This window comes from Python bivittatus, unplaced genomic scaffold, assembly GCF_059951505.1.
Source record: "Python bivittatus isolate LINGU-HERP-01145 unplaced genomic scaffold, Pbiv_v1 ctg000410_np1212, whole genome shotgun sequence".
NCBI classification, from domain to species: domain Eukaryota; kingdom Metazoa; phylum Chordata; class Lepidosauria; order Squamata; family Pythonidae; genus Python; species Python bivittatus.
This window is the reverse complement of record NW_028277067.1, coordinates 998,014-1,014,094: the sequence shown is the minus strand read 5'-3', so window position 1 is coordinate 1,014,094 and position 16,081 is coordinate 998,014. Positions and strand designations below refer to the sequence as shown.

General features: G+C 40.2%; 1 protein-coding gene across 4 annotated transcripts in view; it reads left to right on the top strand.

Moving 5' to 3' along the window:
- PCGF2 (polycomb group ring finger 2) overlaps positions 1–15,195 on the top strand; it is a 46,271-nt gene extending 31,076 nt beyond the window's left edge. For all 4 annotated transcript variants that reach the window (XM_088143328.1, XM_007429845.4, XM_088143329.1 and 1 more), the window contains 5 exons: positions 6–114; positions 4,107–4,155; positions 5,132–5,230; positions 7,921–8,001; positions 10,463–15,195. In XM_088143328.1, coding sequence (XP_087999454.1) covers positions 6–114; positions 4,107–4,155; positions 5,132–5,230; positions 7,921–8,001; positions 10,463–10,822 — 698 coding nt within the window. In that variant the 3' untranslated portion in view covers positions 10,823–15,195. The remainder of the gene's footprint in view (positions 1–5; positions 115–4,106; positions 4,156–5,131; positions 5,231–7,920; positions 8,002–10,462) is intronic.
- The last annotated feature ends 886 nt before the right edge of the window (positions 15,196–16,081 follow it).

Genomic DNA, 16,081 nt, shown 5'->3' with positions numbered 1-16,081 from the left:
TCTAGTTCCTAATGGATCCAATGAAGACCGGGGAGAAGTTTCAGAACAGGAAAAAGGGAACCTAACTGATGATGAAATTGTCAGCTTATCCATAGAATTCTATGAAGGAATTAGGTAACAATTTAGGGAATATAAAAGGGATAATATTTTGCTGATATTTCTTCTGCTGTTCTGACTTTAAATCATTATAGTTTTAATGGTTTTATCTTTTTCTCTGTTACTTGAAAAATGGTTTAGTATCATTTAACTGCCCAAATCATTTTTGGTATATTATCTTTGTGTGTATTCATTTCAGAATATGACAACTATCTACAACTTAGACCTAAACAAAGGCAGACCCAGAGGAGAGATTAATTTGTACATTGAATTCTTACTTTTGCTGGAAGTTTCAACAAATTATAGAATCAGTTAGTTTCAACAAAAAGAAAGTGCCAAAGCAAGAGGAATACACTTCTTTTTATATTTTTCATAACTTCTCCCTACCCCTTTCCCCAGCCAATAATGCAATTAGCAAATGTCAGACTCTGGAGTTAATGGAGATACTGGATGTAGGAAGAGGAGGAGAGGGCTCTTTAGGTAGTAATGCCAGCCTTGCCAATTTCCCCACTCTTCCTGCTGAGGAACCCCCTGGATTTATACTTTATACCCCTGTATAAAGGCCAGCTAAGCAGATCCTCAAACAAACGGGACAGTTTTCTGCAGCCACATCTTCTTTTCCAATCAGGAATCACAGCCTGAGATAGATGTATGTCTCAGTATGGCTCCCAAGGTAGATGCCACCTTCTCTGTTCTATATTGCAATATAACATTTTTAAAAATATAAATAGCACACAAAAAAGTAAAGCCAAAGTCTCCTTGAAGCTGGACTCAACTTGACAGGTACACATCCATGTAGTTTTCTTGGCAAAAGTATAGAAATAGTTTGCCTTGGTTTTGTTTTAAGAAACTTGTTTGACTTCTCGACTTCAGTTTTGGCATCTCCTTGGTTTTCCATCCAATATTTAGGAGCTCTGACCTTAGCTTTTCAAGATCAGCCAAGGTCAGTTAGGTGCTGCCACCTAGCTGAGCCAAATCCATATCCACATCCACAGATCTGTTTCTCCACTACAATTTTGGGGGAAGGCAGGCTTGAAGAATATATGCTGCACTTTCCTTTTCCACTCCCAAATTTCTAATGATAAGACAGCAGTGTCACAGTTGGGATAATTTTTAAAGAGGGGAAAATGGAGCTCAGAGAATATGTTCCTAAGGGTAAAGTTTCATTCCCTTCCCGCATCCTTTTAGGACACAGGATCATTGGAAGCAAAGGACAAACCAGGTTTCAGATTGCTGAGGTTTGCTCCTGTACAGCAGAGGATGCTCTCATGTCCCACCTCAGACCATTAGTCCATTTAGCTCAGTATTGTCAATGCTGACTGGCAACAGCTCTCTGGGGTTTCAGGGAGGAGAATTTCCATTTCTTTCTGGAGACTTTGGTGACAGAACCAAGTATCTTCTGTATATAAGTAGAGGCTCTTCTAATGGCATATACAAGCTATCCATTTTCTACAATTAGCAATCTTTATTTCTGTTTTAAAGCAGGATTTTTCTGCATTTGTTTTTATCCTTTTTTACTTTTTTGTGTCTAATTCTTTTGTATGTGGGCATCCAGTGTGCAAATACTGGGGAAGTGATTTAGGAAAATGAGCTAATTCTGCCCAAAATCTGCAATCAAGTCACATTTATATTTACCAGATACAGTGATCCTTAAAAATTTGTGAACTCTTTTGAATTTTCAATATTTCTGCATAAATATGACATAAAACATGATCTGTTTTTCACAGAAGTCCCAAACTAGATAAGAGAACCCAATTAAACAAATGAGTCAAAAACATTATATTACTTCATTTATTTATTGAGGAAAATGATCCAAAACTACATATTTGTCGGTGGCAAAGTATCTGAACCTTTGCTTTCAGTAACTGGTGCAGCCCCGTTGGGCAGCAATAACTGCAACTAAATGTTTCTGATAACTGTAGATCTGTCCTGCACATTGGAGGAATTTTAGCCCATTCCTTCTTAGAAAACAGCTTCAACTCAGGGATGTTGGTAGACTTCCTCATGTGAGCTGACCACTTCAGATCCTTCTACAACATTTCTACAGAATTAAGGTCAGGACTTTGACTTGGCCATTCCAAAACATTAACTTTCTTCTGCTTTAACTATTCTTTGGTCGTACAGCTTGTGTGTTTTCAGTTATTGTCTTGATGCATGGCCCACTTTCTCTTGAGCTTCAGTTCATGGACAGATAGCCTGACATTTTACTGTAGAATTTCCTGGTAAAATTCAGAACTCATAGTTTCATCAATGATGGCAAGCCATCCTGGTCCAGAGGCAGCAAAGCAGGCCCAAACCATGATGCTGCCACCACCACGTTTCACAGATGGGGTAAGGTTCTAATGCTGGAATGCAGTGTTTGCCTTTCGCCAGATAACACTTTTCATTCAAGCCAAAAGTTCTATTTTGGTCTCATCCGTCCACAGAACATCCTTCCAAAGCTTCTGGCTTATCCATGCGGCCTTTTGCAAACTGTAGAGGGGCAGCAATGTTTGTTTTACAGAGTAGCCGCTTTCTCCTTGCAACGCTGCCATGCACACCATTGTTGTTCAGTGTTCTCCTGATGGTAGTCTCATGAACACATGCAAGAGAGGCCTTTAGTTCCTTAGACATTACCCTGGGGTTCTTTGAAGCCTCCTGGAGTATTACATGCCTTGCTCTTGGTGTGATCTTGGTTGGTTGACCATTCCTGGGGAGGGTAACAATGGTGTTGAATTGCCTCCATTTGTACAGTCTGCCTGACAGTAGACTGATGGAGTCCAAACATTTTACAAATAGTTTTGTGATCTTTTCCAGCCTGGTGAGCATCAACACCTGTTTTTGGAGGTCCTCAGAAGTTTCCTTTGTTCAAGCCATGACATACCTGTGTTGTGAACATCAGACTTTGAGAGTGAATCCCCAGAATTCTGTTCTTTAAATAAGGCAGGACCTCCCACACTCACACTTGATTCTCATCCCATTGGTTGAAACACCTGACTCTAATTTACCCTTCAAATGAACTGATAATTCTAGAGGTTCCCATACTTTCGCCACACAGATACGTAGCTTTGGATCATTTTCCTCAATAAATAAATGAACAAGGATAATGTTTTTGACTCATTTGTTTAATTGGGTTCTCTTTATCTAGTTTTAGAACTTGTGTGGAGAACAGATAATATTTTAGGCTATTTTTATGCAGAAATACTGAAAATTCAAAAGAATTCACAAACTTTTAAGCACCACTGTAGAAAGCTTAAAATCCTTTCTCAGTGCTGTTCTGGCTCCCTTCCTAATTCTTATTTTGTCCTGTTCCCTATTTTTAATCTGTACTGGCTAATTTATATCCCCTTCAAATTAATCTAACAGAAGATTACATAGCTTCTCTCTTAGACTGCAGTCTGGCAATCAGTGATTTGTACATGTATAACTTTGGCTGGCTCTTAATGAAAAACAGAGGTACTAACTGGGTTGGAAGAACAATATTGATGGAATGGCCATGATTAGCATATGTTCTAGTAGTTCCTTTTTCTAAGGACAGGTCCCTATTTTCTAAGAATGCTTCTTGTAAAACACTATGCCATTTGAGGCTTATTTTGCTGCATAAGGCAGAATAGCAAATGGTGCTCCCCTCCAAATCAAGGTACATAGTATTTAGTCCTGTTAACACTGGTTCCACAATTACTTCATCCTGGAAGTGAAAATACATTGTCGTCATCGTCATCATCATCATCATCATCATGGCATTTACAGCCCTTTGTAGCATTCAGGTCCAGTTCCCCCAAATAGTTAGTTTGTTCTGCCTAATAGTACTTTATTATAGGGAAGATTTTCACATACCACTAGAAAGAAGAAGTATGTACTCCGTAACTCATATAGCTAAAATGCATGCAGAAGTAATTACATTTCTGGTTTCAGGGTGGCCTGGGTATGTTTCATGCAGTGAATGAAATAACTTCCTAGATATCCCTTTATCTCTGGCTGTATGTGTATGCATATTTGATTGATTTCTCTTCTTACTTCTTCCCTCTCAGAGAAGAAAATAAAGGGACTGTTGAAAATGGAAACATGGAAAAAGATAAGGTGAGTTACATTATACTGTGGTTTCTGTATTAAATTTCAATAGCTACGTGTTCTAAAGTGGTTTGGATAGGGAGGAAGTATATAAATCTTCTCCAATTGTTCATGTATTATGACAGCAATAATTTTTAATTTGGGGGACTTGTCTAAAACTCCTCTGAGCTGGAATCCTACTTGTGTGCCGTAGAGGTTGTTTTATGTAAAGATTCAAGGTGGCTATCTTCTGACTACAAAGGCCTTGTCTCTTAATATTTGTAAAGGCTACCATATCTTGCCTGAAAAAAAGGTGACAAACACTATGGCAGCTGTGTATATTTGTTACCATCTAGTGACAATTTGTATTTTTGCACCCTCAGATTGGGTAGCCTTAGTGTTTTATGACTTGGAAGCAGGTTGTAAAATATGGAGTAGATGCCAAAGGGAATGCTAATATTTATATGCAACCTAAGCTTGAATCACGTTATTAAAAAGAATTCTGAATCTGGGCTTGAATGAGGTCCTAGGCATACAGATGTCAGTATTGTTTGCTTTTGCTTCCACTATCTTCTTTTCCATCAACATGACTTTCATATTTCCTTTTTTTTCCTATTTTACTTCCTTTACACTTTGTTTTGCCCTTCCCTTCCCTTCCCTTCCCTTCCCTTCCCTTCCCTTCCCTTCCCTTCCCTTCCCTTCCCTTCCCTTCCCTTCCCTTCCCTTCCCTTCCCTTCCCTTCCCTTCCCTTGACTCTTTCTCCCCCTCTTCCAAGCTCAGGCTACATCTTTTCCCTTTGCTCATCACCACAATGGCATCTACACTGCATCAGTGGCTTTTGCCTGTGACTTGAGAACCTCTTGTACTCCTCCCCCACCCCCTGACTTCCTAGCCTGTTGGCAGATTTACAGTTGCTTCCATACATATTTCAACTTCAACCTCCTGCTGTGCAGCCCAGCCCTTTCCAGTTAAAACCATCTCTCTCCTCTCTCTCATTCCTCTGTAGAAGAACAGCATGAGATTCCTCCGCTGTCCTGCTGCTATGACTATCATGCACCTGGCCAAGTTCCTCCGGAACAAGATGGATGTTCCCAGCAAATACAAAGTGAGTTTCAGGCAAGCACCCCTCCATTCTCCTGGCCCAAGGGCCAAGGTTGCTACTGGCCTTTTGTATATTCAGAATTCTTCATAGATGAGTGTGAAAAAAAAATCTGCAGCTCTTCCTACTAGCTTCTCTGAATACCGAGTTGGCTAAACCCAAAAATCCAGGATACCAGAGTAGTACTTTGTATGTTCAATACCTCTACTCTTGTCCAAAATGGAGAAGGCAGAGTAAAATTTGTTATTTTAAGGATTTATTTTTAACAAAAAAATTAATACAAGAGCATACTCATCTTCCTAATTATTTGTTAAAATAATGCAGTTGAATATTTCCATGCACATGGAATCAACCAGAATTTATGTGTTGACCAGATGGAACAATATTATTGAATCCCATTCCCTCTGAAAAGTTACTTATATACATAAAATTTTGTGCCACCATAAACTAGGCCCATTGTCTCGATTATTATAGCATGGACAATATATGTATATTATTTCTTTTTTCCCTTTATTTAGGACTGATATTAAAGAAAGACTGTATGCTGAGAGTCACACATTAGACACATCAAATAAAGGGGAATTTCCTTAATATGTGGTACTGCATGTTCCATGTGCATGATATTACCTAAAAGAGAAAAATCACCTATCTTTCCCATATTAGAGGATATTTAGTTCCCTCTTTAGTCCAGTTTTGATATGTGTTGATGTAAAAATCTTGACCCAGTTATATTCTTATCCTACTCCAAATCAGCTACAGTATTGCTCTTGTCCTTCCCTTTCGCCTACTCAAATATAAAGTTAACCCAGCTAAGCAGAAACTATGCTCTGCAGGATACAGTAAGCCTCAATCTTAACCTTTTTCCTCATTATTCATGAAAGTTCTTCAAAAGAATCTCTTATGCAACATTTGGAATAAAACATACAGACAACAAAGTATGCAGATGCATCTGCATTTAATTTTTTTCAAACTCATCCTGCGTTTCTTTCTTTATATCCCCACATATGAAATTAGACTGAGAGCTACATGGCTTACAGATTTCCTTCCTTAGCTTTGCCACTTGACAACCACTGGGGAGGAGAGACATTAAGATATCCAGGTTAGTGGACTTCTGGAGAAGAAATGGCAGACTGAAAACGGCTCCACGAGAAGCAGAGCTGATGACTGCAGTAAAATGAATTGCTGGCGAGTAGACCAGCTCTTCAATCATTTCTCTCTGGACAAGGAGAGGACTTGAGATCACCCACAAGTGCTCCAGACAGTTGCTCCTTGCAAGGAGACTATAAGAGAGTGGTCACTGGTGGATTTACAGCTCTGGGAGATGAGGGAACAGCCATCTTGCTCATACCGTGGTGTGCTTTTGAAAGGACACTAAGTTCACATACTTCCTTTTCTAATCACTTTCAGAAATTGCTTGTTAACTGCTGTTCAGTTATTAGGAAACTTTATTAGGAAACTGGGTGAGTTTCCTTCAATCCTTAGTGAAAAAAGTTTTAAATACAAGTTTAAGTGCTTAAGAATTGGGGGTGGAGGGGAGGGAAATAAACAGCAAAAGGGCTATTAAACTTCAATTTTAGAAAGTTACAAATAGACTAAAGGTCCTGATAATTTTGAAATAAGATTTTGGAATTAATAAAGAATCCTTCCCATGGGAAAATGCTTTTGTTCTGAATTATTTTTTAAAAAAAAGCGTAATAAGATAAGACTTTAAAAATTGGACACTAAAGGGAACTAGAAGGAACCAAAGGTTACAGTTAAAGGAGAAGAACACCCAAGCTTGACTTACAAATACAGAATGAAGCAAAATATTTTAACATTGGACATATTGAAGGATATTTTTGAACAATGGACCCAGAAGTTTATTTTAAGAGGGTCTGCTTCTATAGATAGACTGTGTTTAAAAGATGTTATGGAAGAGGAACAAGTGTTACCTGACAAGATTGAGACTGACTTGAAAGTGGATTTTAAAGAACGGCTACAAGAATGACATGGAAAAAGACGTTACATGGGACATACAAAAGAAACTGGCTGATGTCTTAATAATTAAAAGGGATATACAAATAACAAACCAAGAGAGTGACCTGGATAATTTTTCTATATTGGATTTAGAAAAGAGGCTTGTTAAAACTTTGAAGAATTTTGTGAGAAGGGACAAAGAAAAAATGAAAAGAAATCAAGCTCTAGGACATTATTTGAAGGGACTAAAGATTAAGATTGTTAAAAGGAAGGAACATACCGTTGGTTTATTTGATCAAGGTTAAAATAGATATGTTGTTATCTCTGGTAACCCTTAATGGACTTTTGCTGACATCAGGACTGAAATGCCAAGGTTTTATGGATTTGTTTATAGATAAGACATGAGATGTGGGAAGAAAAGATCATTTGTTGTATTTTAAGGGAAGGTGATAAGTTATTAAAATTGTTTGTACTTGTGATGAAGGTGGGAAGTCACTTCTTTATATATTTCTTTTTCTTTACTATATTCTTATTTTTTCTTTTTCTTTTTCTTTTTTATTTTCTGCACCTCCTATTTTTTCTTTTTCTTTTTCTAGTTTGTATTAGTTTATATTATTGTAATTGTAATTTTTAATACTACCAAAAAAAGAGAGAGAGAGATCCAGGTTATTGAAATCTGTGCCCAGTACTTATATCTATGCCTGTTTCATATAATTCAGCATGTCTTTAAACTTTATTAGGTGGAAGTTCTCTATGAAGATGAACCTCTAAAGGAATATTACACACTCATGGACATAACCTATATCTATCCTTGGCGAAGGGTGAGTAAGGAAAGAAATCCTCTACTGTATTTGAAAGAGATAGCCTGCCTCATCTTAATGAGATTTAATTTTCACACTAATGAGCAGATTTGGACGGATTTCCAAATTTCAGCCTATCAACATGAGAACTAGAAACTTTACACTTTTTAACAACATCTGGGATTATATTAGAACATGTTCATGCAATGGAGGAGAAGGAAAGGTAAAAGAAGTAACAGCTTAGTGACCCTCTTGAAAGTTGGCAATTATATCCCTCTATTGTACCCATGATTTTGGTTAGCTTGCTATACACATAATGTAACATAGGGCTGAGAAACGTTTTGAACAACTCCATAAGATTAAGTTTTGCAATAATATATACTAATATCAAGCCCTCTGAGGCTGGCAAACTCAGGAAACAAGAACCACTTGGATTTCTGGAATGACTTTTATTGCTAGTAGGGTAACAGAATCTTGGAAGTCTGCTAAAGCAATTCTCCAGATCAACTTGCACCCAACTTAATCAAGCTGGAGTTACTCCAAGTTTCTTTTTCATATTTTGCCCTTCCTCTGGACTGAGGAATCTTTTCTGTAACGGACCTACTCCATTCTCTGTGTCTCCAGGATCTGTTAGAGATTCCATCACAACTATAGTAAAATACAATAATATTTCAGTAAATTGTTTTTAGAGTGATATTTGTCTGTGAAAAACATAACCCACAGCTTTTTTTTAAAACAAAACAAAACAAAACAAAGCCAATCCATAAGTTTGGCTCATCTTTACTCAGAAGAGAAAAATAAAGTGTAGGAAATTGATTTTTTTAAAAAAGCCAAATTAAAAAACCCCCTCAAGTCCTAGCTTTATTTGGAAAGAAACTAGGAATTCTGGGAATTGAAGGTTTGAAGATGCCAGGGTCAAGAAGCTGATTTAATACATACCTGAAAAACGAAAGGAAATTAAGGTTCAACTAATTTTATTTTTTATTTTATTTTATTTTTTTGGTGCCTTCAAGTCAGTCATGACTCCTGGTGACTGCCTAGACAAGCCTTTGCAGTTTTCTTGGCAAGATTTCAGAAATGATTTGCCATTGCCTCCTTCCTAGGGCTGAGTGAGGGGGACTGGGCCAAATTCACCAGGTTCGTGCCTCAGGCAGGAGTCAAACTCAGTCTCCCAGTTTCTAGCCTCCTGAATAACAACAACAACAACAACAACACCCCCTACCTTGACATAGTTATAATCCTCTCGAACCATATACTAAGATTAGCTGGGGAAGGCCTGTGTATGACCACATTAGTAAGGTTGGCCTAGTATGTGGTGACTCTGAGTAGATGTGGGAGCATCATTCAAATTAGGCAACAACTGCTTCCTGAACAGGTAAGAGGTAGAGCAAGCCACATAGCACGAGGTGGGACCCATAGACTCAGAGACAGATTCTCACTGGGGTGACCTGTTCTCTGCTTGGCTTTCTGGGGAATGAAGGGGAGGCAAATGCCACATACTTAGTCCCAGCCGCTTCTTGGCTGGCATTGCCAGGCATCTTTTGTGGAGCTGTACTGCTGCCCCTTTGCCCTATAAGGTGTACTGCCTGCCATGTCTTGCCAAAGGCATCCTGTCCTTTGTGGGGAGCCTGCTTGTGGGTTGTGAAAGATGCTAGATTGCTTAGTATTCTTCACCTTGCTTCTTAGAAAAAAAAATTACAACCTGGTTGCATGTATTGGACCGAACTGGCTAAATAACCTCCTTGGAGATGTGTCTTCTTAGTGGTGATGACCTAATTATGGGACTGTCTCCCAGGACAAAGACTGCCTGGCTTTAAACAAAAGCTTAAGATGTTTATCTATCTGTCTATTTGTCTGTCAACCAAACAACCAACTAACCAACATTCATATATGTACTGCCCCAATCCAGTCTATGCACTGGGCAGTGTATAAAATCATGATATTTTATTAAAAACACCTCAAAAATGTAAACATAAAGCTAGATGTTCACTTACAATTCCTCCTAGGGGGCCAAAGGCCCGCTTGACACAAAATTGTTTTCAGTGTCTTCCAGAAGTCAACAGAGAAGGGTCCAGGTGTACCTTTTGCGGACAGTACATTACGTGAGGGACCACTACAGAGAAAGCCTGCCTTTTGGATCTGTTATCTCCCATGGGGTGGGATCTTAAATAGGCCCTCTCTATGTCTGGACAGGCAAGCAGAATCATATTTAGTAAGGTGGTCCCTGATATGTGCTTATTTACAGGATAATAACTGCCTGAGGACCATACTATTAGGTCAGTTTCAATATTGACAAATGGTTTTCAATATTGACAATGGTTTCAATATTGACAAATGGTTACAGCTGCACTTGTATGGCCTATTTGTTTTTATAGTTTTTAAATTATGTCTGATGTTTTACTGTGATTCTTTGCTGTTGTTTTCTTTCGAAGGAAGAGCAATATGCAAGTTATTAATTCATCCTCTTTCTTTCCTTCCATAGAATGGCCCTCTCCCATTGAAGTATCGTGTCCAACCAGCCTGCAAGAGGTTAAAACTCTCCTCTCAGCCTCCCAACTCAGAGTGCACCAACACCAGTGGGGCTTCAGAGTGTGAATCTGTCAGTGACAAAGCTCATAGCCCAGCCACCTTGCCAGCCACCACCTCCTCCTCATTGCCGAGTCCTGCCACACCTTCCCATGGCTCCCCAAGTTCCAACACCACCACTGTAAGCATTCCAGCCAACTCCGTATCTGGTGCCATGCTCAATGGCACCTCGAACTGCCACCAGATGCAGCCCTTGGCCAGTAGGGGGCGCAAGACAATGGTCAATGGTAGCCCAGCCATGTCAGCCTTGACTTAAAAGGAGCACTGTTTTTGTTCGATCTGAGTTTTATAAATAAGTATATTATGTGTAGATAAGGGCAATGGTGGTGGATGGGGTGGGGAAATTATACATACTTATTTTCTATCAACTGACCTGATTTAATTTAAGAAAAATGCAAAAAGTAAAAAAAAAAAATCCAATGTGTCACTTTTTTAATTTTTGAAAAGCAAAAATGTGCTCATGTAACTGCATGGTGGCATCTGTGTAAAAACTGCAGCCCTTTCTCGATGATGATGATTCTTTTTTATTATTATTTGTGTCCTTGATTTGTAGTGAGATTTGATGCACAGTCTTGGAGAGAAAAAAACGCACAGCCCCAAATCAACCAGGCTTTCGTAGAAGCACATATGGCTTTCCTGGGTCCTTTTTGTCAAATGACTGTAGCTCACTTCCTCCCCTGCCCCCCCACCCCAGTCCCTTTTATACAACCCCATTCCATTTGTGCAGCTTTTAGTCCTATATTTGTACCTCTCTCTCCCTGAAGGACCTTGGGTCCAACCACTTGTCAAGCCAAGCTGCTGTTAAAGGGTCAGAAGGGAGGAGTAGACATTTTTGTGCATGGAAAGGGGTGACAATGTGCTTATTCTCCGTGATGTGAAGGTTGCTAGCCACTGTAGATACGCACAGTGCCAGAAGAATAACATGGCCCCTGGAGAAGAGGGTTAACAGCTACTATAAGCAGCAGAGAAAGGAGTCAAGGCAGGAAACAGAGGCTCATAAGGCCAGAGGTTAGTTGGGATGTGGATGAGGACGTGGATCTGCCTTAAGTCTTGTTCCTGTAATGATAGTAATTGTTATTTTCCTGTATGAGAGCCTAGAAATAGATTCTAAAACTGCCTCTTTGGTGGCGGCAGGTTCCCCACTAATGATTTAAAACAATGTCTTCTAGAATCACCCACTGATCCTGTGCCGAAATAACAGTATTGAGGACAAGTTTTACATCTCCACAGCAATGGTGGGATGATGCTGGAAGACACAATAAGTGGCAAGAGGGGATCCTATCAATGTCTCAAAAGGCCTTGGGCTAGTAATTAATTAATTCTTATGTTCCACTTATTTCTCTGTTCAGAAAATGCAGAGCTGCAGCTGGAAGGTGAATGACAGTGCCTTTCACTGGCATAACGTCACCAGCCCTATGGGTGGAGCAGTTTACACCATTAACCACAGTATGGTGGCCTTGGCGCCTTGTACTAAGCACTTAGTTGTTGGAATAATATGTCTTGAAGCTTCCCCTTTTATTTATACAGCATTTCCTTTCTTATACATGATGTCTGTCTTCAGAGCACATCTTTGCTCTGGTTTTAAATAACTTCAGCCATATGTTTCCCTACCAATGGATGTGGGAATAGTTTGCATACTAACAATTCTTTCTCAGAGATTTCTTGGCTGTTTGCAGACATAACAGTTCCCAAGACCTGGCCAGAAATAGGCTGGGGACAACTAGAGAAAGGCAACCACCTGCATGTGACCTTCCCAAGCACCCTTGGCTGACTTATCAGAGGCAGATGATTCACCTATACAAATCTTTGACCGTTATTAGAAAAGCAGCTTTATATTTCTTACAATTCTTGCTCTGATGCTTGATAGTGGTTTAAATCTGTAGTGTAGATTTGTGCTTTTGAGAGTGATTCTAACAAGAAGAACCACAGTCGTAATTTCCACCATCTTGAATTCATGGAATTTAAACTGCGATTCTCAGGCATTCGATTCATAGTATAGGGATTTCCACCAGGGTTCTCAAAATCCGTGGTGCTGTGACTGCCTAAAATAATAAATTAATTCATGTGATTTCCCCTGCCCCACAATAATATTGATGGCGGTGGAAGCAGCTGAAGAAGTATGTCATTTCTATAAGCAGCTACCTAAAATGGTAAGCTTAGTGCTGCACTCTCTTCTGGGCTTGAAGAGGGGCCCTGGGCCTGCATGTCTCCTCATCAGCCACACGCTGGGCATGGTGTGGTTCCTTCCCTCCTGCTTTCCCTAGGATTGGAGCTCTGCAGTCTCTGGATTCCCAACCCTCCGACTTTTCCACCTTTCTGGCTACCCAAAAATGTGTGACCCCCCCTTCTAATTCACTTATGAACCCCTTGGGGGTCACAGTTTCAGAACCCTTGATTCAGCAAGCAGATGTGTTTGGGAAAAGCCAGAGTCACCTTATCCCAAGTCCTTGGAATGAGAAATATTTTTGTAGCCTTTATAAAACCCTATTCTGCATTTTTTAAAAAAAGACCTTGTTTGTTTAATCTTCTTGTAAATTTGGTTTAGAAAAATAAATACAGTGCCTTTGCAAAGGAAACTTTATTAATGTGCGGAGGTGGTGAGCAGGGGTTTGTGATTTAAATTGCTGGGGGTGGGGAGATCTTTTCTTTTGCTAATTTGTGCTTCAAGACTGCCAGATGGAAATGCACAACTTCCAAAGGGAAGAGTTTTTTTCCATCACTTTCAATCCTTTCCCCTTAGAGAAGAAAATGGTATCTAGAATAACTCCTCCCAGTCCCCCCCCCCCGCTTTCTGTAGGGTAGGAAGGGCTAACTAGACACAAGCACATTTTGGATTCCTGGAAATCAAATCCCAGGGATTTTGTTTGTTTTTCCTCTGGCTGATTCTCTGGAAGGCAGTCGTTCTCACAAGTGCAATCCATGCTTGGAAATAAATTTTCACAATTGACTCAGATGTCCGCAGTAACCAGCTGGACATGGGGGCAAAGAGGTGCAATGGGTAGGGGGAGAAAGTGTGTGTTAGCAACCTGCGGTGCTCTCCTGTCAGACCTTCCCTCACCCACCCTACACTTGTGAGCCAGATCAACTGCCAGCACAATAAGAGGAGTATTAAGCCTGCTCCTGTTCTCCAGCTGCTGTCTATTCTTGGGGTCTGGTGGACCTCACACAACGTGATGTTTGAAGAATAGTGTATTCTTTCCCTTGCGTCTACCTTCTTATGTGTGCTCACAGAATGAGGAGAAAGAATCACTGCCCTGAGAAGATCCTCCCAAATTCTCTCTTTTACGCCCGACCCTTCCAGAGGTAAGACCATAGGATTGCCTTGCTGGATCAGGCCAAAGTCAAGCTGCCTCACCTAGCACTTTGACTGAGATCCAAAGAGCTCCTTACACTAGAGGAATGGGACTTTGGGCTATTTTTGTTCTAAACAGCCAGCACCTCTATTCCCGTCTTCCTATTCACTAATGACTTTGGAGTTTTCCCCTTGGATTCAAAAGCACTTGGCCATCCTGCATGGAAGGCTTCTGTAGGAAAACCACGTGAAAACTAGTCCATGCTTCTTTGGAGGGCTAACTCTGTCGTCTGCAGCATCAGTATCCGGAGAGATGCTGCCTTTGAATAGTTCGGCTACCAAAGCTACTACACCCTTCCACAGACTACATTTAGAGCAGCCGTTCCAGAAAACCCTGCCCTCCCAAAGGTAGACTGTTTCTCTGCTGAACGGCTGTAAAATTTAAAAAGACTCTTTCCAAACCTGCTCCTCTTAATTGTTCTCCTTGTTGCTTGTTCTGTCTTCCAAGTAAGGCTGAGCAGTAGCTGTTCCTGAATTAATCTCCCTGATTTTTTTTAAAAACAATCTTATGTCTAAAGAAAGGGGGGGGGCTTGAAGTTTTGTGCTTTCAGCATCATTTGTGGTAGTGCCATAATGTCAAGGGTGTAAGTGTATGCAGAGGGAAACCTGATAAAACGCCAGGCATAAGTACTCTGTTACTGTGGAAGTTGCAATTCCCATGTGGTATTTAGGGAAGTGATTTTAGTGCAGGACTGCCTGCACTATTCTAATATGATTCTGCTCGCCAGTCCAGTCCTTTTTTAAAAAAAGAAGAGAACCACATTCTATTACCCTAACACAACTTGCTGGCAAATTGTGTTTGCATCTCTTGCCTCTGAGTTGGTAAGCTGGAAAAGGCAGTGTCTCTCATTGGGCTGGATTTGGCCCTGGGGCCTCCAGTTGCTGTCCTATACATTCATTAGTGTTTTGTCACACAGAGGTACTGAAGATCTAGAAGGGTACCAAAGACCTAGAAGGGGTAAGATGATACTACAGCAGTTTTCCTGAACCCAGTGAATTGGATTATATCACCCACTGTCCCCAGCCAACATTGTGCTCATTCTAGTGATCTTTTCTTCTTATCCTGTTGGCTGAGACTGAGTTTGATCCTGCCAATGGCATTAGGCCATGCTAAAAAATTGCTGGACTTGGAAATTAGGAAAGTCTTTCTGTCTGTTCATTATCTTTGTATATACTGAATAACCTGACCAAGGCAACTAAGGAGCCTAATGTTTTTCTTCTCCTTTACCCCTCCCCCTTTTTTGTATATTTTTTTTTAATATGGTACAAACCAAATTGCTCTGTATGTTTGCAAACCTGTATGATGTTTTAATGTGCTGTAATATATTCTGATATTCATATATTGTTATTGGTTAAAACATTTGTATCAATAATGCAGTTTGTAAATGGTAATAAATGCTACAATTTTGTCCTTCAGTCTGTTGCTTGGAATATTCTGATGGGCTTGTGTCTGCCTTCCCCCGATTCCAAATTGTGCAAAAGGAACATAAATTGCTGCACAGAGAGAGAGAGAGAGAGAGAGAGAGAGAGAGAAAAGGACCCTGTTAGCTCATTAAAGCCAATATGGTGATGGATGGTATTATTCCAGGAGTGGTGGTAGAATCTAAATACTCACCATGTATCATGCACGGCCCTCCAATTTGGTGCTCTTCTGTTGTGGTGAAGCTGCAATTCCCAGAATTCCTTGCCAGCACAGAAGTTCCAATCCCATTGAGTCTGAAGGGCACTAGGTTGGGGAAGGTGATGTAGAAAGCAGCAATTTATACCGTGATTTGGCTACTTAGCATTGCCATGTTCCGATATCCTCTGTTTAACGTTCGCACTCCTTCCTAATAATCAGATGCACATTTTAAAAATAATGCATGTGGCTGCTATGGAGGATGGTGGACCCTCTCAGGATTGCAGGCAGGCAGGGGTGGGAAGCCCAACCCTTTGAATAGGAACACACACATGTGGCAGCACCAGGGTTCTTCCTCCAAGCACAGAAGGCAGCTTTAAATCCCCTGCTTCCTAACTAAAGGGATGCAGATTAAAACATCGGTCATATCCTCTAGTATCTGCTATATGTATTTTTTAAAAGGTGACTGTAAAAATATAACAGCCTCCTACCTAAAGGTCTACTGTGGTCTTGGGTATACTTTCCAAGCCCTGTTTACCCTAGGA